Source organism: Crocodylus siamensis, chromosome 2 (genome assembly GCF_052110815.1).
Source record: "Crocodylus siamensis isolate JL-2025a chromosome 2, ASM5211081v1, whole genome shotgun sequence".
Taxonomy (NCBI): domain Eukaryota; kingdom Metazoa; phylum Chordata; order Crocodylia; family Crocodylidae; genus Crocodylus; species Crocodylus siamensis.
Window position 1 is genome coordinate 276,769,599 of NC_143396.1, and position 27,085 is coordinate 276,796,683.

Sequence of the window (27,085 nt, forward strand, 5' to 3'; positions counted from 1 at the left end):
GCGGAGCACCTCGCAGGCGGTGCTTCCGGTTTGGTCCCGTGCCTTTTGCAGCTGCGCATGCGCTGCCACCGCGCGGTGGGACCTCGCCAGAAGGAGCTGGTGGACACCATGTAGACACCGCCTTCTATTGGGCGGGGGCGGGTCTGCGGCTCCGAGTCGGCTCCGTATTGGCGGACCGAGGCGCTCGTTCTGGGGAGGGCGGTGAAGATTGGGCGGGGCCGCTGGCGGTGGCTGCGGCTGCGGCGCCGAGGGAAGATGTCGGGCCGGGAGGCGCGCGACGCCAAGACGCTGGTGCGCTCCCCTAGCGGCCTGCGCATGGTGCCCGCGCAGCGCGCCGCGCGCAGCCCCTTCGGCCTGGACGAGCCGCCTTGGGTGCCGGACAAGGAGGTAACGGCGGGGGCTCCGAGCTGCTGTTCTGCTGTCTGCTCCGCGCCGCGCCGCGCCGCCCGCCCGATCTGCTACTCTACTCCCCACCCCGTGCTCCTGGTCTGCTCTGCTTTGTGCTCCCTGCTTCATCTTGCTGCTCTGCCTCCTGCTCCCGCTCTGATTTGCACTGCTTCTTGCTCTGTGCCCTGCGTTCCCTGCCCGATCTGCCGCTCTGTTTTCTGCCCACCCCCCCGCCCAGTGCGCCCAATCTGCTGCTCTGCTTTTTGTTCCCTGCCCTTTGCATCTGGTCTGATCTGCTCTGCTTTCTGCTCCCTGCCCTGCCTGCCACCAGGCCCTGTACTCCCTGCTCACTTTGCTTTTTTTTCCCCTTGTCTCTCATTTGCGCTCCTCGTCCGATCTGTTGCTCTGCTTTCTGCTCTCTGCCCTATCTGCCGTTGTGCCACTTGGCCCCTTCCTGATCCTGCCACAGGTTAGCCACCCCAGGAATAGGGAGCATAGAGGAGTCAAGGGAGTGTCCTGCAGGGTTGCACCCCTTGAACCAAGTTTCTGTCACTGAAGCAGGTGCTGAGATGAAAGGGCTGTGATAGTAGAAAGCTCTTTAAAGGAAACATGGGTTGTGATTACATGAACTTCAAAACCAAAATGTAGCTAACGTCTAAAGCAGTGATTCTCAACCTTTCTAGATTTGAAGCACCCATTGATAGATTCAGGCACCTCTCAAGAGACTTAAGGCACCCCTCAGAAAATGCCACCTGTTAAGCCTTCACTCTTTTTTTGACTACAGAAAAATAATAGAGCAATCCTGCTGCAAAGAGCTCAGAAAAAATGCAACAGGGCAGAATGTTTTTAGCACTGAATTTAAAATCCCTAGGTTTATCTTGTGAATCATGTTTACATACAAAGCAGTGCTAACATTGCTGTAGCACCCCAAGTCACCACTGAGAAGTTCTCAAGGCACTTTCGGGTGCCACAGGTCTTGCTTGAAAATCATTGGTGTGAAAACTAGTCTCCAAGGGGAAGTAACTCTAAAGTAAATTGGGATGACAGTTTGCAGCACACTGGTTTACTCTGCACAAACTGCAGACGCAGCAAGTGGGAAGTAGCTCATTCCATATTTGTGTAAGTTTTTATTTTAATGCAGTCGAAAGTCAGTCGCCCAAATATAATGTCAAAATGGGGAAGTGGGGGTCAAACTTGGTCAAAAATGCATTCAGGCCTGTGTCTATGTCTGTGAATTAATTGCTAGTTGCTTGACAAGTGTTGCATCTCGGGTCTAATGAGCATAACTGTCTGTAATAAAAGAGATGAATGTAATCAGTAGTTTATACTGCCTTTTGTTACCAGTGTTTAATGGGGTGGATAATTGTATCCAGGGATTGCTGATGGATACATGCCAACACCAGCATTTAGAAGACTTTGCTTTAGATAGTGCTAGACCAATATTTGCTTTCCTTGCCTGTTTCATTAAACACTACTATGTTATTTGTTTTTGCTTCCAGCCCCAGAGGCTGGTATGGCTGGTATTTTTAATGAAAGAACTCTTTCTTGAATACAACATTTGAGGGGTTGTTGGCACTTGAGTCTTGTTGGAATAGCTATATTGGTTGGGAGCTTGGGGCGGGGGGGATCACACCCCTATGTGAAAGCTGGACAGCAAGCAGAACCACAGTGTAGGTTTAGTTATGCTGGCAAACTTCTGCTGCCGATATAACTGCCTTAGTTTGGGGAACTGGAGTACATTTTGCTGGTAAAAGGACTATTCTGTTGGTATAATCTGTGTGACTACTAAGAAGGTTTGGTGTTACAGGTATACCAGTACCCTTCTAGTCAATAGAGGATCTTGTTTTTCTGGCCTCTTTTGGTTAGTTTGCCCAGCAGTGCAAGATACTTTGTTTTGTTTTGTCTTTTATCCAGCTTATTATTATTTATTTATTCATTTATTTATTTGCTACCAAAAAAAAATCCTCTTGTTGACTCTTGAAAATGGTGGTTACAGTCGACTATAACTTTTCTGTGAGTATAGAAGCAATGAACTGATTAAGTGTTTTGGGTAATATCAGCAATGGGTAATTCCTAAAATGCAGATGACTTGAGTCAAGGTAGATTCCCTCTGCCCCCGCCCCTAACATGTTTATACAGTGTGTATATATTTCTAAAGCAAGATGGGGTGGATTGATTTAAAATAACTGATTTTTAATTTTGTTATTCCTTTTTACTTTTCTAGAGAAAAATTGATTCTCACTGGTTGTTAAAGCATGCTGACTTGAAACTAATATAATTTAATACTATATGTGCTGAGTAGGAATAGATTTGTTAATTTAAGCTATTATTTGTATTGCTTTATAGTCTTATTGTTAACATATTTTACTGTAAAATAGGAAAATATTTTGTTAGAATAATGTGTGAAGCTTTGTTTGGATGGAAATTAGAATTCATTTCCTGTGGACAAAAACAGATTTTAAAGATTATTCTTAATTAAAACAGTCTTTAATGTAGAACAAAATTGTAAACCAGCTTTTGCTTTTCAAGTTGACTTGTTTAGCAACATATTATCTGCAGTTAGTGAATTAAACTGACCACGCTGGATATTGTGTCATTCAGGGTCTGAAAACTAGCAGATGACAGTCTCGTCCGTGCAATCTTAACTGTGGATTGGAAGGCAAAAAAACAAGCTTAGCTGCTTTTTTTTTCAATGCTCAGTCAGTTTCTCAACTTTGGGCTAGTTGTCAAACTAGTTCTGGTCAATAAACTGAAAAGAAGAAATATTCTATTTTGCGCCTGCAAAGGAGATTACTACTGTCAAAAGTTGATGTAGCAACATTAGCAAACTAGTTCTAGCTAGTCCCAGCTGTTTGGCAAATGATTTCCATCAGTTTAGTGGATTACTCTTTTTCTTTTATTTTTTTTCTTTAAACTTCATCAGTAAATATGTACTGACCAATGTATTATAATAGATTATATTTATTTTGGCCCTTAACGTGAGTTGTCATAATTTCGCGTTTGAATAGGCTTATTTTTTAAATTGTGCATAATCTATAATTAAACAACACTATTAATCTCTCTTTAATGAAGGCATCTTCAGTGAGTTTTTGCGGGATTTTTTTCTTTCCCCACTGTCTCTTCCACCAACAGAACTGAAACGGGTAGTGACACTGGGGTGGCACTGGGGTAGATTACATGACTGCTTAGAAAGCTGTTGTCTTGTTGAGCAAGACTAAATGTGACACAGCTTAAAATACTGGTGGTAAGCGGTATCTTGCCTAAACTTGAGCTCCCAGAGATACTTGAGAGTGGAGCTGAAATAGTGGTAGCGGTGGTAGGAAATCATGGTGAGGGGCTGCTGTGGTAATAGATATTACCTAACAAACTGTCTGTAAGCAAACTGTTTTAGCTTTTGTTTGAGCCACACCAAAGCACTACTTTAAGCTGTTTAACCTAGCAGCTCTCAACCTTTTTAGACTCTAGATACTCCTTGCTAGGCTCAAGGCACCCTTTGGAAAATGCCAGCTGTTATTTTTTCACAATCAAAAAAGAAGAGTGAAAACTATTACAGCAATTTTTCTGTTGCAAAGAACTCAGAAAAAACAAAGCAAGGCAGGGTGTTTTTTTATTATTACATTCCTATTTGAAATCTCTGGGTTTATCTTGTGAAACACATTTGTACACCTAATAGTGCTAATGTTGCGTGGTTTCTGCATCCCCTTTGCAAGCATCTTATGCACCCTAGGGTGCCATGGCTCCCTGGTTAAGAATCACTGTTTTAACCTGTTGCGGTATTTGGGCAAGCTGCTAACAGCAGTTTCATTCTATTTATAGTGAATTTGGTATTTCATGAGAGTAACATTTTTCATTGTATTTTTCAAGTAAAAACTGCTGGACATTCCTTTTGGTGATCATCAGTAGCTCTACTTTGTATTAGGGATGTGACAGGTTAAATGTTTTGTTGTTTAACCAGTAAGCCCAGTGACAACCAGTTAGCTTTACCAGTTATTGTTTAGACTCCAGGCACTCCTTGCTAGGCTCAAGCACCCCTTGCAAAATGCCAGCACCTCCCCACCTTCCCTGCCAGCCAGGTGCAGTCTGGCAGGGAAGGGGGCAAGGGAAGCCATGCAGTGCCCCATAAAGGAAGAGGGAGGGGGAGGGGGGATTAGTACCCATAACTATGAGGTTAAAGAGGTGGGGTAGGCTAACCGCTATTCAATTAAGGAATTGGCTGCTGGTTCACAGATACTTCCTCCCACCCAGTAGGGCTTTAGTGGGTTGTACTGGCTTGCCAGTGCCTCCCCCCTCCCCTCATTTGCTTCCCCCCCCCCCCAAGGGCCCCAGGAGCAGCTCCCAGCAGCAGCTATGTCTGACCTGCCCTGTTATCTGTTAATCATTTAACTGGTATAATTAGAGGAGATCAAACAAATAATTTTTTTTAATGATATTTACAGCCCTACTTTGTACAGAGGTTGATGTATACAGAGACTATGCACAAACCGAGGGCCAGATCCTAAAAAGGACTTGCACCATGGTATTCCTATGCCTAGTTCTTTGGGTGCCACCTGTGGCAGAGACTCCCCAAACCCACACTCAGCTTGGTTAGGTACATGAGTCCCATCCCTTTTTAAAAGAGAGGCATTTGGTGTCTGAGGTGGGATTTACAGTGCTCACCAAGATGCGGGAAGCGGTACCTAAGCCAGCTAATGGGAAACCCTGAATGGAGCTGTCAGAAACCTTGCCTTTCCCCCAGACTTAGGGCTGCAGGTGGGTGCCTGAGTCAAGTACCTGTGGGAGACTAGGATTCACAGTCTGAGACCCATATTTAGACAGTGGCCCTGAAATTGTCTTTAGGTGTATGACTGACTGGCTCCTTTTCTTTGAAAGCACTGTGCTGTTCCCACGTGAATAGCCTAATGGTTAGAGCACTGACCCAGGAAATGGGAAGCTTGGGTTCCAAGTCTGCCTCAGCCTTAGGGAATTCAAGCTCACCTCTTAGGACAGTGCTGTAACTAGCAGGCTGAGGGGGTTCTCCACCCTTCTTGATAAGGTGAGCCACTATCCAGAAAGAGATACAAAAAGGTCCGGGCACCAGAGGGAGAACAGATGAGAGGAACTTGACTTTCCAACCCAGTGAGAGGCAGCTCTGGCTCTGCTCCTTCTGTGCTATGCACTGTATTCAAAGACAAAAGCAGTGTTGGAAGAGTTGGTGCAGTTTGTTTTAAAAATGTCTTAAGAAACATTGAATTTAGCTGGTTGTGTTACTGAATTTGCTATTATGCTGGTATGGGATCTGCTCAAAGAAATGAGTCTGAAATAACAACAGGTTTCATTGTTTCTCTGAGATTGTTAGCAGGTAAGGAGTTAAATGCATGGAGCGGGGTAACTGTAGGCAAACAGCGACTGTTGTGTACTTAGCAAACATTACATCTGTTGTATGCTTAGCAAACATCTCATACTTAGCCTTGGCTATTAAAACCTGCTTTAAGCCCTGTTATTCTGCTTGGTCCCTGTTGAATGGCAATATTATCAAGAGCACAAGCAGTCATGCCTATGAGTCACTGAAGTAGGAGCAGCCTCTCACATAAATCATTGGAGGCACTGCTAATCCTCCAGCAGTTTCTGTTTGCCTTCAGACTAATTGCTGTGTTTTGAATATATTGTGTATTGCTTTATCATTTAGGGCCCCGTCGCAGAGCATCGTTTTGCTAAATGCGACACATCGTGAAGATATGGGGTGTGCCTTGATATGCTTTGCAATTCTGAAGATAAAAGCTATTTCAAACCTGGCTGTATGCTCTTTTGGTTCCGATATCAAGCGAAACATTATATTAATAATAAATATATTATGTAGCAAGTTAGTGTTACATCTTGTGAATAGTTCCTGTCACGCACATGTTGAACTGCAGCTGGATATAGAAATGGGTGGGTCTTCACAGAAGCTGCCAGCAGTATAAAACAATGTTGCAGATCAGCAGGCAGCTGCTTTCTGTGCAGAAAGGGTCTGGATGTAAGGACCAGGGTCACAAGTGGGTTAGCCTTGTGGTAAAGAGCCAAACCACATGCCAAGGCAGGGGTCAGGAATCCGAGACCAAGTTACTAGATCTAAAGGGAAATCCAGGAGCAGAGTCCAAGTCGTAGGCTGGGAGGAGGTCCAGGAGTCCGAAGCCAGTGCTGAAGTTGGGATGAGCTGGAAGTCAGAGCCAAAGTTGTGGTGAACCAGGAGTTGGAGGCTAAGTTACCAGATCCGTGGGGAATATCCAAAAAGCCAAGGGCCAAAAGTCAGAGAATTAGGATTGGCAGGTTTCGGCAAGCCTTACCAGAGCAGATCGTCAGAAGAGCTGTTGGCTGTGGCCTGCTGTCATGGGTGGAAGTAAATGGGATGCTGCTCTCCCCAGTGGCAGGTCAGGAGGTCCGAAGGTTGCCAGCTGGATCATTAGCTGGGGTAGGGCTGCCAGACTAATGAGGCAACTAGCCCTGGCTGGGCTGGGCTGGGCTGTCTGTCAGGGCCTGTGACACAGGATTGCAGCTAGTCTTAAGCATTCATCAGTTTAGAAAACCTCAAGAAGCTTTTGTTTTATTTAAGAGAGAGAAATTTAAGTGGCTTTAGATATTTTCTTTGGCCAAGCTCTTAGTGAAATTTGGCAGATGGACTATAATTCAGCACTTGTGATTTGGAAGAAAAACAAGACTTCTGAGATGTCTGAAAAGTAAAAGTGTATTAACTATTGATAACATTCTTCAAATGCAAAAATACCAGTTTGGTAACCTCATGGTGACAAGCATCAGACAGTACGCTGAGGATAGTTAATTTTGTGTAGCCTACCTAATGCAACCTGCAAAGGAAGTTGCTGCATAGTTTAGTGGATGAAGCATGATGACTTGTGAGTTTGTAATCCTCATTGCCCCTGATTTGCTGTGTGCCTGGGGCCAGTCAGTTTGTAGTTGTTCCCTTTCTTCCCCTTCCCCACTCCTTATACTTGGTGACCAATATTTGCCCACCCTGTAACTATTGAAGGGATTAAGATCATTGAAAAGTGAGGATTTGGGGCAGGCAGTGAATGAGAACTCATTTAAGCTCTTCATTGAAGCTACCATAACATTTTTAGTTTTTAGTGTTGTTTCAAAACACATCAGTGTTTGAAAATGAATCCCTGTACACAAATCTTGTAAACTGACAGTAACATTTATTTTCTCCTAGTGTCCAAGATGTATGCAGTGTGACACAAAATTTGACTTTATAACCAGAAAGGTAAGACAAAGCTGCAAAAAAATAAAAAAAACCCTTGGATATGTTCAGTTTATAAAACATTTTTGTGACCAGCACTACTCTAAAATGGGTTGAATGCTTTTGAAAGGAGACCGCCAAATACCTTACTCCCGAACTTGACGTATCTTAAAGTAGCTTTCCCTTCCCCCAAGGAAGAGGCCCTTCAGTTTTAACTCCTTTCTCTCACTGTCTTTTTGTTCACATTTTTCCTCTGCCTAATACAGTGTGGTTCTGGCCCACGAGTAGGGTTCCTAAGCTCCACAGCCATATAAAAGTACTGTTCTAGGACTGAGATACTTTATGCTTCCTCTGGTTCTTAGGCAACATGCAGGTAATGCTGTTTCCAAAATATGCTGCCAATATGCTGAAGGCAGGGCAAGTTTGCACCTTATATAGACTAACTAGATCAGTGGTGTATAACAAACTTCCATAAGCGGAGCTTACTTCATCAGGTGCTGCCACTGATGCTGCCATCGTGACACCATCATGTTATTTTGCCATGCTCCAAACTGGGTAAAATTGGTTATCCAAGCGAAAGAAGATGTTTGGGAGAGCCTAAAAATAACAAAAGTCCTGGGTAAAATGTGCAATATTATGTTTTTAGAAAAAGGAGAAACCCTTTTTCTAAGAGTGAACAAAAATCTTGGTCTGGATGGGTAAGGGTAGTTTGTTTGTTTTTTAATGTAAATTTGTAGTTCACTTTTTATATTGTCTTTCATTGAACAAACTTTCACTTTCTAGTAAGCCCCCTAGACTGCACTCATTTTTACTCCAAGCTATTGTCAGATGAGTGAAAACATATTGCTTGGAATCTGGTGTCTGTCCTTCAAGGAAAGGTTGCCTTATTCCAGATCAGTGATTCCTGATCTCTTCTATGGCGACCCACTTATGCTATGTACAGACATTCATTTCTACCTGAACAAATTTCTTCTGGTAGAAAAATAGCTCAGGAGCCAAAATGTACAGATGTTTCTCCAGTCCTAGGGCTGGAGAGCTTCACAGGCAAGCTGTGCATAAGAGGGATGCTCTTGGGACCACCCCTGCCCTTAGGAGAACCCATTACTTGACAGCCTGTCTTCTCCCTTGCCTGGGAAGGGGGCAGGCTGTCAGGTGGCATTTGGCACTTGCTGAAAAGCAGCAGCTGCCACAAAGTTGGGAAGTGTTCCCGCCCTGGGAGAATGCTCCTGTTCCCCCATCCTGGCAATTTTGTGATTGGGGTGGGGGGGAGCATTGGGTGGTATGGGTGGCAAAGGAGAACCAGAGGGGCTGGGAGCTAGGTTAGGGAAAGTCTCCATATGTCCAACTCCCAGCCACTCCAGCTTTCCCTTGCTTCCCCTCCCCAGCCCCTGCCACTTAGTGCAGCACGTTATCTAAGCCAGCGGTTCCCAACCTTTTGCACTTTACGTCCCACCTATGTATGGTCAAAAAATTCTGGTCCCAGCGGTTGATGAGTAGCGGGGTGGGGATCCCCCAGCGGGCGATCGAAGCGTGCAAAATCAGAACCAGAAGTCCTGCTGTGGCACTTCCAGTTTTGCTGCTGTGACCCGAGTCCCATCTAGAGGACCTTTGCATCCCACCAGTGGGATACGACCTACTGGTTGAGAAACCTGATCTGTTGGCACCCTGCCACTCAGCCAGATGTTGGGGGCAGCAAGTGGAAGCTAGCAGGAGCTGGCAAAGCCCCCTGCTTCTTCCTGAAACAGGCAACTACCTGGTTTGGGGAAGAAGCAGTGAGTGCTGGCTGCTGCTCCTCTCACCTCCTAGTTTATGGGAGTGTGGGAATAGTTACTCCCAAACACTTCAAGACTGGGGTTAACCCTGGTCTCTTTACTCGTCTCCACTGCTAGCCCCCAGGAGGAGTTAAGCTGGGGAAAAGTAGAATTGTAGAGAAGTCAGGCTGGAAGGGACCTCCAGGGGTCATCTAGTACATCCCTTTACCTGAGTCAGGATCATCCCTATCCAAACCAACCCATACAAATCCATAATTTAAACTCTGCATGAGACTAGCATCAACCTTGACATAATACAGATCTAATGCTCTAGCCTAGGTAAAGCAGAGGATGGGTTGGGGGGACCAGGAGCAGAAAGTAACAGGAGAGGGGGCAAGCTGGATGGGGGAGAGTAAGGGTTCAGGGAGGCAGGCTGCAACGGAGGGCGGGGGCTGGGGCAGGGGTTGAGAGGGCAGGTGCAGGCATGGGGGGCAGGGGCAAGCTTCAAAGTTTTCTCCCTCCTCCAGCCTGAGGCCCCAGTTGCATACCCTCTTCTCCTGCCCAGGGGCCCAGAAATAGGGGTGCACGGATACATCAGTCCATAGTGTATTGGCACCAATAAAAGGAAAATTGACAGTATTGGCAATTGGCCTTTTTTGGCTGATGTGGCCAGTAAAGTTGCCAGTAAATGCCATGTGCATGCACACAGCCAGGAGTGCAGTTCAGCAGCATGGCGAACAGCATCCGGCTGGTAACTCTCTTGTGGTGGGGAAGGGTGTGGTGGGTGTGGGGGCAGATCGAGGCACCTGTGGTAAGGAAGGGGCTGGGGCTGGGGCTGGGGCAGGCATTGCCCAGCCAGGGTGGGATGTGGGACGGAGCCATGGGCAGCTCCTCCAGGGGGTGGGGAGGGGGCAGCTCCTGCTGCTATGTACACCCCCGGGGATGGCCAATAATTGGCCCTCAGAATCAGCCCCAAAATTCTTTATCGGTGCACCTCTACCCAGAAGCGAGCTCCATCCAGGGCAGGCAATGGCTCAGCTCTTACTTCAACCCCAAGTGTAGGGCTGAAACTGGAGCTGAGCTGCCACCTGCCCTGGGTCAGTGCTCAAATCCAGGAACAGATTTCCCCCCACCCCCCAATGCTGATAGAAGGAAAAAACCTTGTCTTGGATTTGAGTAACTAGAGTATGGATGGCTGAAAATGTTTGGGAGGCCCAAGAGCATTTTCTTGGTGTTCAGTATGGTAACTAAGAGAGGGTGGTCATGGGGGAACTGGACACCTTGGAGTTAGTGAGTCTGGATACGAGTTTCACTTCCTCACATACATAAATTCAGGAGGAGGATATCTACATCCATCAAGCTCCTCCCTTACACTCTCCCATAGTACAGCTGACCTTACATTTAGGCACTGCTCCTCTTCCAAGTTCCAGTGTCCCCCATCCCTTCCTTGTGCCTGTCTATTTGTATCTTCCATATTAACGTGGGCTTTAAGGTCCACCCAGCTAACTAATAGCCCCTTTGTGGAGCCAAAGGGTGAAAGATGCACCTAATTTCTTGATGACAAAAGCAAAAACAGAATAGGAGTGATTTTTTTTTTTTTTTTTTTTTTTTGGGTGGGGGGGATGTCACAGGGTCAAAGTGTAAACATAAATTCTCTGGAGGAAGACACTGAGCAGAGCCCTCTGGCATCCAAGGAGCTGGTGGACACTGCCCACTGGTGCCTTGCCCAGAAACATGCTCAGACAGGCTGCAGCGGTTACCACTGTTTGCTGTTGAAGGAGTGTCCCGTTGCAACTGCATTTGCTGAGCCTCCTCCTGGTCTTGTGCTGCAACTACAGGTAGCTCTGTCCTGCAGCAGAGGAAACACCTAAAGGGGTGCCCAGCACTAGTGCTGCGCATGCAGCGTGCTTGTTGCAGGGAAGGAGCAGCTTGCCTGAATGCATCTTGATTGGTTGGAATCGGTCACAGTTAGAAACAGCACTGAATAGCTACAGGCTTGACAGGGATTCAAGAGATGATTCATAATCTAGAGAAAAAGTGTCAGATGTATGGCCCACAAAATGCTACAACCCAGCCCCTAGTAGTGTCTCAGTGACCCAAGTGCTGTGCTGGGCTGGCTCTGTGCTGCCCACAGCACTTGTTGGGGCTGGGTTCTGGGCTGTGCTGCTGAAGAGCAGCCAGCAGGGGCAGGGCTGGGCCAAGCTGCCTGCTGGGCTGGGAAAAAAGTAACTGCACAGACATGCTAGTTTGCACCAGTTAAAGGAGATGCACCCACACACCCACCCATATATACTGCTGAGCCGGGTGCACACGCACACAACTGAGCCAGGCACTCGGAGAATCAAAAAACAATCGTTGCTGGAACAAGATGGTGACTGAAAAATGCCCATAGCACTTATTGAGGCCAGGTCCCAGGTCTGTAATATTCACTGTGGCCAGTGTCCCAGACCAGTTAGGACAGATGATGCATGAGGGCAGGAGGCCTGTGGGCCTGATCTGACTTTAATCCAGCCCATGGGGTAAAATTAATTTGACATTCCTGATCCTGATATTTTCATTCCAGCAACTGAGATGCTGATACAGTATGGAGAGTCTGAGAAGGCCAAAGTGGCTTGCATTGAGTTTTGTCTTTACCAACAAATAGCATAGAAAAATGCAAGCTAAGACTGACTGCTTTTCAGAGTATGTGATGCTTGTAGCCAGAATGAAGAAACATCACCTGGGTGGTAGAGATACAGCTACTGTCAAAGATTATAGCAGTCAGAAAAAAACAAGAAAGTGAAAACTGGTCTGGATCAACGTTTTTCTTCTTTGCATTCTTCATCCACTGTTGCCTTGGCAGTATTATTACACAACAGTATTTTCAGGACTATGAGTGGCAGTGGAAATAAAGCTAATTTCATTTCTTCATCTTCTAATAAAATGTTTGCCACACTATGTACTTGGGTATAAAAAATTCCTAATCCTGGAAGGTCTCCAAATGTTCATCTAATTAGTTAATTAAATGTTAATCTGATTAGTATGAAGAAGTTTTTGGAGCAGATTTCACATGGCCAGAAAAATGAATCTGACATTTTCTTGCTAGAGGTATTTATATCATTAACCCACCATTTCATATACATGAAAAGCCTGATTTTTTTTTTGAGAATTTTGTCATAAATATCTTTCAATTTAGGAAGCTCTGAGTACAAAACAGCATTACAGGAAGTCTCTTGAATGCTGAAGCAGGAGATGTGAGAGAGAGTTGCTACATTTCTGGTATCTAATAGATGGAGCAGTATTTAAAATGAAGGTATCATCAACCTCCCAGTAACCTTTTTAAACCAGTGTCTTATTCCAGTGAAAAAATGAGCATCAGACATAGCCTAGTATGAAGCTGACCAGTTTTAAAATATAACTGATGATTTTGATCTGTAGAAACATATTTCATTTGTGGCTGATTATTACAATACAACTAGTATGACAGCTGTGCAGATTTATTAATACATATCTAATCTATGCCTTCTGTGCTGTGGATGTACTTGCTACCCATATAATGCAGCTCTTCACAGGTGATGTTGAAGATCTGACTGCTTTCTTGTGTCAAGTGAAAAGTAATAATAACTCCCTCTGCCTTCCGCCCAAAAAAGCCATAATTCAGCATCACTGAGCATACATACCACTTGCTTTTTGCCACACTAAGTAGCCTCACTCTGTTTGATGGTTTGCTCAAGATTGTCAATTATGCAAAAAGTCACTTAATTAGCTGCAGTGGAAGAGATGACCCCTTCAACTCCAGGAAGATTACATACATCCCTGATTAATCTTTACTGACAGTGATGATCACCTTGCATGACAAACTCAAGACACTGCTTGAACCCATAGCTCAATCAATTCATAATATGGAAAACAAGTTTGTACTGTTGTTCAGCGCGCTCTCGCACATGATTCTTCATGTTCAGGAACTCAATCTTGGCATCGTACAAGGTTTGCTAGTAACAGATGGAGAGCAGAAGATAAAATACCACACCCAAAAGACAGTCACACAATCACTCCCACATACATGTCCTGGCCTAACACCAGGATTTCTGATGACTTTGATCAGCCCATGACTTTTGGCTCTTACCTGTCTTCTCATGCATTCCAGCCTGCAGGGGAAGTAGGGTTCTTGATGAGTTTCCTTCTTAATTGCTTGTTTTGCCATATGCTTTTTTTCTTAGCATCACTGCCGGAGATGTGGAAAGTGCTTTTGTGACAAGTGTTGCAGTAAAAAAGTGCCTCTGCCTCGCATGTGCTTTGTAGACCCTGTACGCCAGTGCGCTGAATGTGCCCTCATTTCTCAGAAAGAAACAGAGTTTTATGACAAGCAGCTTAAAGTGCTTATGAATGGTAAGTAGTATGCATAAATCAGTGTTTTGATCTCTTGTATAGTTTTTCAAGTGTTGTCACCTGAATCATATTGATATAGTGAAAAACTAATTCCTTGTCAAGCAAGCTGCTGTTGTAGTCTGAAGATCTCTGTGAAATTGTTTCTTGCTGTCACTTCTTTTTTGTTTACTGCTTAATTCTGTGATTTTTTCAGTTTTAATATCTAATTCAGAGAGAAGGGTTTTTTTTATAATTATTTAAAAAAATACTGTTACAGTCAGAGGAACTTGAATGCCTCTTATGAGGATGAATGCTTGCGGGCAGGTTGAGTTTTGTTTGTTTGTTTTGTAATGTTGTACCTTTCCCTTAGTTGTACTTCTGTACAGATAAAAAGGATCAAGAATATTTAGCAGAAAAAAAATTCTGAAGCATTATTGCAAGAGAGCGTACTTTTCTCGGACTTCATCTCCTCTAAGCCTTTGATCTTGTCTGTAGATACAGGCTGCGTTGGTGGCAGTGACTGTCACTGAATTGTCAGTTCTGAAGTCCAACATTAAATTATGATATAAGGAGCTTTGAGTTGCAGGAAACGCTCGCTATTTGTGGGTTTGGCCTTCGCGGTTTCAAATTATTCACGAATGCCAAACCCACATCGTAAATGCGCTTAAAGGAGCTCCTGGGGAGCTCCATGCCTGCCGCTGCCTCCGCCACGCTCCTGCTGTCGCCCCCCCAGCCATGACCTCCTCCACCCCCCCCAGCTGCCAGGGATATGGCATTCATGAACTCAGCGCGTTATTTGCAGATTTCACCATTCACGGGGGATACAAAGACGTATCCCTCACAAATGGTGAGGGTCTCCTGTATTTTGTTTTTAAGACTCTAATTCTTAAGTTTTTTAAATATCCTGTGACCCGTATTCAACATCCTTTAGGGATACAGTTGGCATGTATGAGATGATTTTAAACATTTTATAATGGATAAGCAAAAACACCCCCAGTCAGACTGATCATTGCACATGTCTTATCTCTATAAAAGATAGATTACAACTTGGTCAGAGGGTCTCTAACAAACCACAATGCAATATCCTTATGGAATCAGAAAAATGCTGCCTACCTACAGTCATACAGGAATTGTATGTAAAAGTATGAGTGCTAATTTATTTTATATGTTCTAACAGCAGGACAGTTGGATTTTTTGAATGGAATATTTCACTTGCAGATGTTTAATTTTGACAAAGTTCAATTGAGCTACTCCTGATTAGTGTAACTAAGAACTTACCCAAGGTCAAACGAATGTTTGTTTGACTGTGAAAACTGATATGAGCATAGAGGTGAAAGCAAAGAGAGTGACAACAGTGTAGAGATGAAGGCCAGGGGACAGAATAACACCAGTGTGGAGGTTTGACTTGTTCAGGATGACATTGGTTGATTGCCAAGTGAGGGAGAACCAGGTTCCCAAACAGGAAGGGAAAACCCTTTCTGCGCTTTCTTCTGTAACAGGTCATAAAAGTCCTTGCCTGCCGCTGACTTCTTTTTATGCAAAATTTGAACTGAAGTTTAAGAGAATACCATGGTTGTTACAGTGGCAAGACGCTGTTCATTACTTGTTATTTTACTAATTCTAAATGATTTGTCAAGAAAAATCTTTTTTTCTTGAAGGTACATTCTGTATGAGTTGCTGTCACATTATTAATCACAATTTAAAACACAACTTCCTAGACTATCTTTCTATGGTCCTCTGTGTTCTGGAGATGTTAAGCTAAAAGTACGTAGTTCCAGCCATTCCCTTATTCCAAATCCACTCAACTCAATCCTTGAGCTATATAGGATCAGGAGGTGCAAAAGTTTTATGATAAAGTTTTTGATACTCTAATGTTTGCTTCCTAAATTCTTTAATTGCATATTTCAAGGTGCTACTTTCTTTGTAACTCGGGGAACATCAGAAAAGTCTGAGATGATGGTTTGTCGTCTTTCCAACAACCAGAGGTAAGAAGTATGCATGGAAATTGCGTTTTAAAATTTTACTTAGTTTTTCACTAACCAGACTAAAAATACCTTCATATAGTTAGAATATTATTACTGGTTATTCATGATAAGCTGCTACTATCTTTTACTGGGCTGGGTTGGGTTGAATTTGTCAGTGCTACAGGTCAGTATTGTTGCATAAAGAGACATCTTTTTGCCCTTGGTCTCTACAGAAGGCATTCCCACTGGTTTACATGCTCTAACATATTTCCAGAATCAGCAAGTTGTGCATGGGTAGGCAGACAGTAAGCCTGTATGGACTTATCCTTCAATATGCTGCATCATTAAGAAGTATCTTTTTAAAAGAAAACAGCTATAATGAAAACCTACTGATCACAGCAAAATTGTATGCTGAGTGCATTGATTGGTGACGGGATGTTGTGGAGTTTGACATGTAGGTCACTAGTCTGTCACTACCTCCCAGACAAGTTCAGACTGCCCTTATTGACCACTTATTTTTGTCTCTCTCACATACACAGGCACATGTGCATGTGTGCACGCACACACACTGCTCTTTGTACAGACAACAAAACTATATATGTTTATTTACATAGTGGTACCCCCGAAATGTCTGTGCACACACAAAGAAAAAATAAATTCTTGATTTTTTTTAACCTACAAAGACTTGCAAAAGCTAGAAGGGTTGGATAAAGAGGTACAGTATCCATCCAAACCCCTTGGGGTGAAAACATCTTGGAGTTGTTGTAGTAAAAGAGACCTGTAGGTGTGGACTAGCAGTCTCATAACAAAGTTGAAGGGCTGAATTTTAGGGATTTGGGGAAAGAAAAGACTGGACTTTAGGTTGAATCTGTTTGAGGGAGTGGTACCTGATTCAAAGGCTCTGGATTGAGATGGCATAAAGCCTGGATATGTAGCAAGGGGCCTTTTCCTTCCAAGAGTAATGGGAGTAGGTGGGAGCTGAAGCTGCTGAGGGATGTTTGAGGATGTGATCGTGTACATTTTTTTGACCCTTTATCTAAAGTCTGAACACCACTCTGCTTTGCCTTCTGCTCACAGCCTCCTCAACCCTTCTCTGTCCAGCTGCCTGCCAGTCCATCTCATGGACCCTAAGTGCCCTCCCTTCCATACTTATTTCCTCCAATAGGTCAATGCCCAGCCTTCTTCTGAGTTTAGGATTCATGACCCCTGGGAAACACATTCCCAAGGTGCTCCTGCATACCAAGGAGTGAGAGCTGCCCTCTGCTGTTTCTTGCGACAAACTGCCTGTTATCTGTGTCTCTTTATTATTAAATAAAAATATTTTTAGGGCAGGACCATTTTTCTGCTCTGTTTTATATAGTGCCTGTAAGGTACTACTGGGGATGCAAAAACCCCAACAGTACTGGGACCTAGAAGGCACTGTAGGAAAAAAAACATTGACAAACTTGTTTCAAGAGTTAGGCATAACACTACATTCCCTGCAGCACTGAAGCACATCCCTGGGATTTGGATGGTTATGAGGTATTGTGAAACTCCTGTCCATATTCCCTCTTGAGGTTGATCTGGAGGAATTTTTGCAAGGGCCAAATAGCAATTTGGCGCTAAGCTTTCACTTTGCTTTTGCTGAAGAATTGTATTTTTAAAATTGTTTTGAAGTGCTCCCCCGCCCACTTGTGTTGAGGAATATGCAGTAATTAATCCTGATTAGGTTTTAAAGTGCATAAACTATCAGGGATGCTATTGGTAACATACTTTTCTTGATTCAAACTTGGTTTTTGTAGACTGGAAAACCAACAGGTTTGAAAGAAGCATTGTTTTCTTCTGTTGTGTAGATATCTATTTCTGGATGGAGACAGCCATTATGAAATTGAAATTGCACAGATTTCAACTGTCCAGATACTTACAGAGGGATTTACTCCTGGAGGTAAATCTTGCAATGAATACAAACTAAACGCTGCAAGTTAGGAATTAAACCTTTTACTAAACACCTTCTGTAGTACTGGCAAGTTGGGTACCAGTTCTTGGTGTTGAAATGCAGCTGTGGGTTTGCTTTCAGTCAGAGCTACCAGCTATGAAGAGGTTATGGTGCAAGCTCTTTGTAGAAGAAAAAGGAGGTGTGCAATTATCCGGTTGTTGCATGTAACATGCTGAGTGTTTAAATACAGATCAGGACTAACTAGCTTAACAGATAAGCAAGATGTTACTCTCATCTGAATGGTGTGTGTAGTTATTAGGTCCCTCAGGTTGGGTTTTGATCTTCATTTTCACGGTAGTTGTGACCAAGTGAAATTGGAAAACGAGTGAATGTGGGTGACCACTATTTATGAACATTTTGCAAAATTGGACAAGAGCAAGCAAGTAAAGACTTCCGTAAGATTGCATCAAGGAATTGAGTCCAGTATTGAAATACAAGATGACAAGTAGGAACAGGAATTTCAGTGACTGTTGTCAATTTTGTCACATGCTACTTGGCTTTTCACTGCAAATGTCAGATCTCTGGAACATTTATTTGGATGTTAACTTAGTCCAAGGAACTAACTTCTGTATTCAGATCAGCTGAATATGTGGCTAATTAATGCTCCTCTGGTTTCTTTGTTCACTTCTCTTCTAATTCTCTTCTCCTTGCTTGCCTGCCTCCTTGATGTAGAAAAAGATATTCACACTTACACCAGCCTTCTGGAGAGCCAACACATTACTGAAGGTCAGCAAAATCTTTGTGAGCATAACTCGCCTAAGTGTGCTGTTGTGACCCCTCTTCAGTGCTGCTTTCTTTCTCCCTGCCTTACCTTATATAGGGGGGTGTTGCAACATTTAAATATCAATTGCCCGATGATCAATTTAAACTGTTTTACATGATATTGGAAAGGAGAGAAACACATATATTATCTCCATGTTTTGTTGGGCTGCCTGGATAATATTTTGATTATCAAGGAGAGAATGAATACACTCCAGCCTCAGTCAAGGTACCCTTAAATTTTGCAGGCCTATATGGCCAGGCACCTGGCAGATAGGCAGCAATAACTACTATAGTGCCTGCTGTGCAGGTGAGTGAGCTGTGGGTCACTTGCTTGGGTTACTTTCAGCTCCTGGTGAAGTGGGGAGAGGAATTAAGGGAAAGAAAAGGGAATAAGTGAAAAAGGGCAGATGAAAGGAATACCTGAGGGGTGGAAAGAAAAAAGGGAAAGTACTTGGATCTTAGACTCTGGAGGAAGGCCTGGTTGGTAGGTGATCTGGCAGCATGGGCAGGCTTATCTTTGGTAGCTTGGGTAACAATGTCACTGGCATGGGATTAAGCGATACACAAAGTCTGCCAGAGCCCTCACTTAGGCATACTGGATAAGTGCATAACTTGCTGAATTAAATTTCACAAGCCAGGTCCAGTTTATCTTTTCTTTTTTTCCTGCCTCTTGCTTACATTTTAACATTATCTGCATATTTGTTAAGTATATTATTAACAGCTTAAGTGCATAGCATCTTTTGGCTCCTGTCTCTGTTTTGTTATGTAACTGTACCCTGTTTAATTGCATAATTGTTGCTAGAAAGAGTGAAGAGGAAGGAGCTGTCAAGGGTGATACTAAGAGCCTTAAAAAATAACAGGAACTAGAGTTTTGGGACTGCTACTCTTACAGCACTGACAGCGGTTGTGATGATGACTGTCCTTAAAGAGCATGGTTTACATGAAATTCATATAAATACTAGGCCTGCGTGAAGTGGCTAGTATTCGTTTCGGATTCAGATTCAGCCGATTTCAGGGGACAGTGATTTGATTTGGTGATTCGAATCACTGTCCGAATTTGATTTGGCCAACTCTGATTCAGAGATTAAGCTGCTACTGAATCTCCGAATCGGCCAGGCCCATCCCCTGCCCCTATCCCAGCCCAGCAATGGCTGCCCCAATTCCCAGCACTTGGGGGGGGGGGGGCCCTGGCTCAGCTGGTGCTGCCAGGTGGGGGGGCTCTGCACAAGACCCCCCAACTCCCCCACCTTGCTCCCCCAGCCCCCCCACAGGTACCTCGCCTGGGACAGCTTCGGCCCTTCAAGAAACCCCCCCCCAGAACTCACTGCTTCTGCCGGGTGGGCAGCCGATTCCCGCTGCCCCCCGCCACATGGGGGGCTCTGCATGAGCCCCGAGGCCACTGCAGGAGCAGTGATTCCCGGGGCTTTTCTCGGCTTCTTTTTTCTTAAAGGGCCGGAGCTAGCCCAGGGGAGGCACCCATGGGGGGCTGGGGGAACGAGGGCAGAGCCCCCCATGGGCTTGTGGCAGAGCTCCCCATGCCCCATGGGGCAGTGGGGATTGCTCCCCTGCCTGGCAGCACCCGGTGAGCACCAGGGTTTTTTGTTTTTAAGTACTGGGAGCTGGGGTGGGCAGGGCATCCAGTGGGGGGGGAGCAGACAGGGGTCAGGGGCCTGAGGGAGTCGGGGGGGGGGGGGGCTGGCAGGGGTCCCCCCATGGTTCCCTCTCCCAGCTCCCCCCCGTTGCCCCTAGTACTCACCCGTTCAGAGTCAGTTGGAGGTCTCTGCTGCAGCCACCAGGGACTGTCTGAATCATCAAAGCTCCCTGAATCTTTTCCAAAGATCTAGAGGGTTTTGAGTTGATTCAGACTATTACATTGGTCCCCTGCTTCGATTCAGATTCGGAAACTCAGTCACTGAATTGGGCTGAATCTCCTCTGAATCGAATCACCACCTGAAGCTTCACACAGCCTGAATAAATACATGCCCTTTCATCAGTCCTGAAAGGTATGCATTGAAAGCAAGTGTTCCGGATTCCAGGTAGCCTGTAAAGTCCATCCTGCTATATTTTCATTGCTTGCTGTTACCTGAGCTTTTTTGCTACATTTAAAGCTGGCTTGGATACACCTATGCTGGGGCAAGTGCAACTCTTTGCAGTGTTCATGTATGCTGGAAATCTTTCGTTCCTTGGAGGGAGGAACTAAGCATTGGTGGGACCTGTTCTAGAGTCTGATGCATCACTAACAGCTACAAAAAATACCCAGAATGAAACATGCCAGATAGTAGGCCTGTGCAAAGTAGCTAGTGTTCGATTTGGATTTGGCCGATTTGGGGACGGTGATTCGATCTGGTGACTCGAGTCACTGTCCTGAATTGATTCGGCTGAATGTGATTTGGAGATTTGGCCACCGCAGAATCTCCAAACTGGCCCCATCCCTGCCTGCTCTCAATGGCTGCCCTGCTCATTCTCCCAGCTTTTTAAAAAAAATCCCCCACTCACCAACTGCTGCCAGGCAGGGGAAGCGATCCCCACCGCCCCCGATTGCCCCACACTGCATGGGGGGCTCTGCCACGAGTCCCCCACTCACTCTCCCAGCCCCATGGCTGCCCCGCCTGCCTCAGCTCCTGGCTCTTAAAAAAAAAAAAATACATAAAAATAAAGCTCCGACTGATCAGCTGCTGTCTGGCAGGGGGGGATCCTCACTGCCCTGCACTGCACAGGGGGCTCTGCCACAAGCCTGCAGAAGCCCTGAGGCTGCTGCAGCATCTGGTGAGTGCAGGGCTCTTTTTTTTAAAGAGCCAGGGGCTGGGGCCGGGTGGGGCAGGAGGCACTGGTGGGGGGAGCTGGTGGAGCAGGCAGGGGATGGGGCCTGGCAGGGGTCCCTCTATGATCCCCTCCCCTGCCCCTTACTTACTAGCTCAGAGTCCAGGTCCAGCTCCCTGTGGCAGCCAGTAGGGACTGCCCAAATCTCCAAAGCTCTCCGAATCTTTTCCGGATCTATTCGGAGAACTTCAAATTGATTTGGACCTTTTAATTGGTCTCCTGATTCAAGTCGGATTCAGAGATTTGGCCACTGAATCGGGCCACGTCTCCTCCGAATCAAATCATCACCTGAAGCTTTGTACAGCCCTACCAGATAGTAAAATGGATACTACAGACAAACTGAAACGGATTTAGTATTATTTTGGAACCAGAGAGCAAGCTGATAATGCATAGTTTCATTGTACATCTGTGCTTTAAACACAGCAATGATGGGGCCAATTTCTAGACCAACGTAGTCGTCAAACATCAGGTTAAAACCGAGTACTGGTTGGAAATAGTTTTGTGCTGTAAGTAAACTGACAATCATTGGGCACATCTACACGTTCGTTAATGTGCTTTTGCTAATGCACATTCAATTTAGTACCTCTGTTGTGAGGTACTAGAAAAAGGCACATTGGCCTATTTTAATGCCTGCTAGCGAAAGCATACCCTTTTTTTTTGTGTGATGCTTTCATGTACATTGAAATAGGCGAATGTGCATTAAAGTGCACATGTAAACACCCCCCAGTGGGCATTTATAGACATGCTTGAGGAGGGGCACTTTAATTAAGAGTAGCTCTGAGAGCTGCTTTAAATAAAGCCCTGGAGCGTCACTTGCATCAGCGTCCCCACACTGAAAAATGGTGGTGGGGACATTTTAACTAAAGCACCCCTGCCTACATGTTTCAGCACATAGATGCTGATGCATGTGATGCTGGAGACTGCTGGAGCACAGTAACTACCAGGAATCTGCATTTTCCATTTCCCATGGGGAAAAAACCACGGATTTTCCCTTTTAACTGAAAAATACACAGATTTCTCATTTTAATGGAGAAGCACATGGATTTTGCAGTTCTGCAATGAGCTCTCTGCAGGCTGACAGAGTTCCAGCCTGCAAGGGGCTGGGGAGCAGGAGGAGGGCAGTCAGGCAGGGGGCGCTGTGTGCATGTATAGATGCACATGGCCACCGGGAGACCTGGATAACAGTTCCTGGAGGTAAGAGCAGGGTTGGGGGTTGAAGCCCCCATAGGGAGGGAGGGAGTTGGGCAGGGCTGGGGCTGCTGCCCACCTGGATGGTGCATGGAGCTTGGGGCCCAGTGCTGGGATGTGCTGCTACAGGGCCTGGCCAGGGAGCAGGATGCAGCTGCAGGCTGCTTGTCTGGGAGGCAGGAGGTGGGGCTGGCTCCCCACCACTGTGTACACTCCCAGCAGGACATTGGAGGGCACATGCACCCCAGATCTGTGCGTTGGGTGGGTGCAGACTTGGGGCTACCCATCTTGCTGCCCTTCTGCTGGGGACTCAGTGGCCCAGTGGGCAGGACATGGTGCAGTGGGGCTGGGCAGAGAAGCTCCTTGCTGCTGCAAGCTCTGTGCTGCCCTGGCAAAGTACCCTCTGCCTGCCTGGCAGCAGTGGGGGCAGCGGTGTGGAGCTGTGCCCCTTGCTGGTGCAGGGCAGGCAGGGGGTACCTTGCCAGGGTGGCCTGGAGCTTTCCCACCCTGCCCACTGGGCCGCAGAGGCCTTGTGGGAGGGGAGCGCTGAGCCCACAGTGGGCAGCCAATACCCACCCTTTCCCCACAGGCTCCGCTCCGCTGCAGCAGGCACTACTTTCTGCGGGTGGCAGCTGGGGTTTGGGTGCTGCTGCAGGGGGCAAAGGGCTGTGAACCCAGGTCACTGGCCCTGTAGCCCTGGCAGCTGGGGCCCCCCTCCAGCAGGGTTGAGGCAAGAGGGGTTGTGAGTGGAGGTGAGGGGTAGCAGCAGGGCTGTAGCTGGAAAGTGAGGGCCCTGAACCTATGTCCTAATGAGCAAAGGGAGCTCTGATTTTCCATGATAACCCAAAATCAAATACCAGAATTTATGTGTATTTAGAATGTATTTTATTATAGTGACTGAGGCACTGGTAAGCTTCCAAATTGCTTTAAAATTGTAAATATATCAATAAAACATTGTGTTCAGCTGAAACCTATATATATAGCAGTGTTTCATTTTAATCACAGATTTTGGGTGGTTTATCAGAGAATCTGCAATTTTTAAACAATTACCAGGGATCCTGGTTTTCTACCAAGCTCTAGCAGTGATGAGAAGTAGTAATGTTATTTGTTTGCAAACTGTACAATACTGCGTGCAGTGAATTACCAGGATGTCACTTAACTTTTTTTTAAATGGGCAGAGATATTAAGCCAGAAAGTGGTTCTTTCGGTCCATGTAATAAAGCAACTTTAGCTGAGAACGTACATGTGTGCTGCTTCAGCACAGCACGCTGGAGTGTGGCATTTGTTTTAAACTTGCTAAGCCTGTAAGTCCTGGGATCCAGCAGTAAGTCCCTGAATGAGTGACAAATTCTGATCTGTGCTTTTGTGGTGGTTGTTTTCAATGTGCAAGTGCATCAGACAGTAATGCTTTGAATGAAGGTATTATATTTAAATTGTTTTAGGAATGAGTTACCTGGTTGTTATGGAGAGAACATCTGTTAGCTGGTTTGACACCTGGTTCTCCTATTCCTTGTTTTAAGTCTGTATTTCTTCGGGGGGGGGGGTGTTTTCCCTCAGGAGGCAATACTCGTGCCACAGGTATGATTCTACAGTATAAGGCTCCAGGGTCAGAGGAGCTTGTACAGCTGAAGTTTACTGCCACTGAAGACTTCAACTCTGATAAGAAGCTCTCAGCAGCCTGGCTAGCAGCTATGCATAAGGTGTGTAAGAAGACATGGAGAGAGTCAAAGTGAACACATTTGCCTTTCCAAATAAATGGAAAACAAGGCTAACAAACACTTGCACTACTGTTTCAAATACTGTAATTTTTTATATCGTCTCAGCTGTGAAAGCCAAAGGAACTCCCAAAATGTTCATTTTGCAAAAAGCTATAACATAAACATAGCTTTTGCAAATAGCTAAAGGATTTTGGAGGCGATTTAATAGACATGAAGCTGAGCAATCTAATTTTTATAAAATATATGCTAAAATTCTGTATTAGTTTTTATCTCATTTCAGTTAAGTCACAAACAGTGTTCCAGAGGATACACTATCGGACTGGCCTATAAACAGGGACCTACTTAAAATCACAGTTTTGTGGATTACGTGAAAATGGGGAAAGACTGTGTTATGGCTGGGAAATCTGGCATTGGCTGTGACTTCCCACAAAATCAACTGGAAAAAAAGCAGTTGCGAGACTGGTGGAGGGTCGTTTCATAATCAGTGGCAAGGGGCAGGACAAACAGCAGTAGTAAAGTATACTGAGTAAAGCTGCCCTCTGCCAATCAGCAGTGACAGGTGGGGCTGCCATGCCCATCCACCAATCAGTGTTGAGAGGTGGGGCTGCCACAAAATCAGCCTTTGTTTTGCCATGACTTGGGTAGGTCTTTACCTATTAAAGAAAACCTGCCTTGCCAAACATAGGAGAGATTGTGCTGCCTTTTATGGTCTGGGCCAGAATCTCATCCCTGTTTCAACAACTCTCCAAATCTGAATCCACGCTGCAGATAATATCCCATCTATTGGAGTTACTTTGAGCTTAGCATTGCCTTTGCATCTGACATATTAAAGATGCTTAAAATGCCTATTATAAGAGAATACTCCTGTAATGAACTGTGTAAAGTGGCAGTTGGGTTCCTCTATCAGAAGGGAAAAAGGGGTACGGAGCAGATGGAAGCGAGCTGATGTTGGATGAGTGTTTGAGCCCTGTGCAGCTTAGTTTAATATTCATAATTACCTTCCAAAGAGTAAAATAAAAAAAAAAGTAAGTCCCATCTTTAACCAAGGGTCTGAGGAAAGACTGCAGGCTTGTAGCTTTTTTAAGCTGTTGTTTTGTATACTTGTTTGTTTTAATGTTTGTTTTTTTCTGTGGAGACAAGTTTTTTCCCCATGAAAAATAAACTGGCCAGAAACCCAGGACAGAGTGAACTGGCCTTAATTAAGAAAGCTGGGTGAGGGACCTGCTCACAAGGGATCTCGGTGAATAATGTATTAACTACTTAACATTCAGCTTGACAGCGTTCCTAGGCAGAGGACCAGTTGTAGAGAACATCAGAAAGAAAGGCCAAAGGCCAGTGTCAGCAACTGAACTGTTGACTGGGATGCTGAAATGTGTCATGGTCAGCTGGCATCACCGCTTATGGGGGGGACACATAGTTAAAGCACTTTGCACTTTAAAAGGGGTCTCCCAGCAGCTGTTTCTTTTCTGTGCTAGTGCCAAGGCTAAAGTACTGGAAGAAAAAATGCCTGAAGGAAAACAAGGTGCATGTCTGCATGAGATACAAGCAACTTTTAGATTGCTATTACCTAGGCAACATCACTAAATCTTTTCTCCCCAAAGGAAATTACATAAGTCACCTGGCACTTCTGTCACAGCAAACTGTTCTAAAGATAACTAAAATCCTGTATGCAGAAATTAACTCCTAAAGAACATTAATTAAAAAAGTGATCCTGTAAAAGCTGATGCTGCCAAGTTAGAACTACATTCAATGTTTCTCCGGTAGATGTTTATTCAGAGCTGAGAAAAGTGGCCAGGATTTAAAAACTGTCTGCTTGTCTTGTTGGGGAGAGTTTCAGTTAATGTTTTGGGTACTGGAGTGGCAAACAGCACCCTCTAACAATGTGTTGGTTTTGTAATCCTAGGCAGCAAAACTTCTTTATGAATCCCGGGACCAATAACAGCAGCAAGTTGCTTGAGATTTAGAAGAGACCAGCTCTAAGAAAAGTCCACTGCTTGCTTATGCTAATTACATGTGACACATGGTAATACTCGGTATTATTGACCCCTCTTGTACTCCAGGTGTGGTTCATTATGTAAGTACTGGCAAATGCAATGTGAGTATTTGAACCATAAGTATTCACTTATCTAGTGTGCAATATGTATACAATTAATGCTTTAAAACAGCCTCACCTTCTACGACTTTGTATATTTTGTTAAATCTTTGGCACTTAGCCACTTACTATGAAAGTATGATGTGCACTACAGCTAAATGTACAGCACAACTTTTTGTAGCACCAATTATGTATATTGTATGTGTTTGCCACAAACAGCAAACAAATTTGTATATCTCTTCTACAGAGAATAGCTTTGGGGTATAGATCTCAGGTTTTTCCCTCTTATCCAGATGTTTAAGATCCATGTACAATGAAATCTGCCTTAGATCACATTTTATAGAAATCATTTTTTGGGTTCTCACTTTTTTAAAGTTTTACCAAATACCACAAATTGGGCTGTCTGAACATGATCTTAGAACCACCCTTCTCTAGAAAAGTAAGCTTCCAGAGTGATTTTGAAATTTTATATTTTACTTGTGGTAACTCTTGCTTTTGCTAATCCAATTGTAACTAATGTTATTTGGACATTGTATACAGTTTGAAATGTACAAAAATGGAATAAATGAATTCATACTTATTCAAAAGTAAAACTTAAGATGGCTTTTCTTTTTTACACCATGCTGAATTGACTGTTAAACTTTTTAACCAGTGAAGACATTGATACCAGCTTCAAGTGTTCCAGCAGTAGTAGTAATAAAAATTGAAGGCTCCTTACTGTCCTAAAACATACTCTGCTCCTCTTGTCTCAACTGTACATTGTTTTCATGTCGATGAGACTAGAAAATATTTTCACCCGTTACAGTGATGCTTCAGAGATGGATTGAACTGTAGAAAAGCCTGATACTGCCTAATACTGGACCTCAATACC

At 44.7% G+C, this 27,085-nt stretch overlaps 1 protein-coding gene across 2 annotated transcripts; it reads left to right on the plus strand.

Annotated features, from left to right (window-relative positions):
- The first annotated feature begins 101 nt into the window (after window positions 1–101).
- On the plus strand, window positions 102–26,813 carry ZFYVE21 (zinc finger FYVE-type containing 21). 2 transcript variants are annotated; one of them, XM_090034127.1, is made up of 8 exons: window positions 102–387; window positions 7,571–7,621; window positions 13,548–13,716; window positions 15,605–15,680; window positions 17,492–17,583; window positions 18,307–18,360; window positions 23,962–24,104; window positions 26,026–26,813. In XM_090034127.1, the coding sequence occupies exons 1-8, from the start codon at window positions 256–258 to the stop codon at window positions 26,059–26,061; spliced, it is 753 nt and encodes a 250-aa protein (XP_089890253.1). In that variant the 5' UTR covers window positions 102–255; the 3' UTR covers window positions 26,062–26,813. The 2 variants fall into 2 exon arrangements, with proteins under 2 accessions (XP_089890253.1, XP_089890254.1); XM_090034128.1 differs by lacking the exon at window positions 18,307–18,360 and having other exon boundaries at window positions 107–387.
- Window positions 26,814–27,085: the final 272 nt, after the last annotated feature.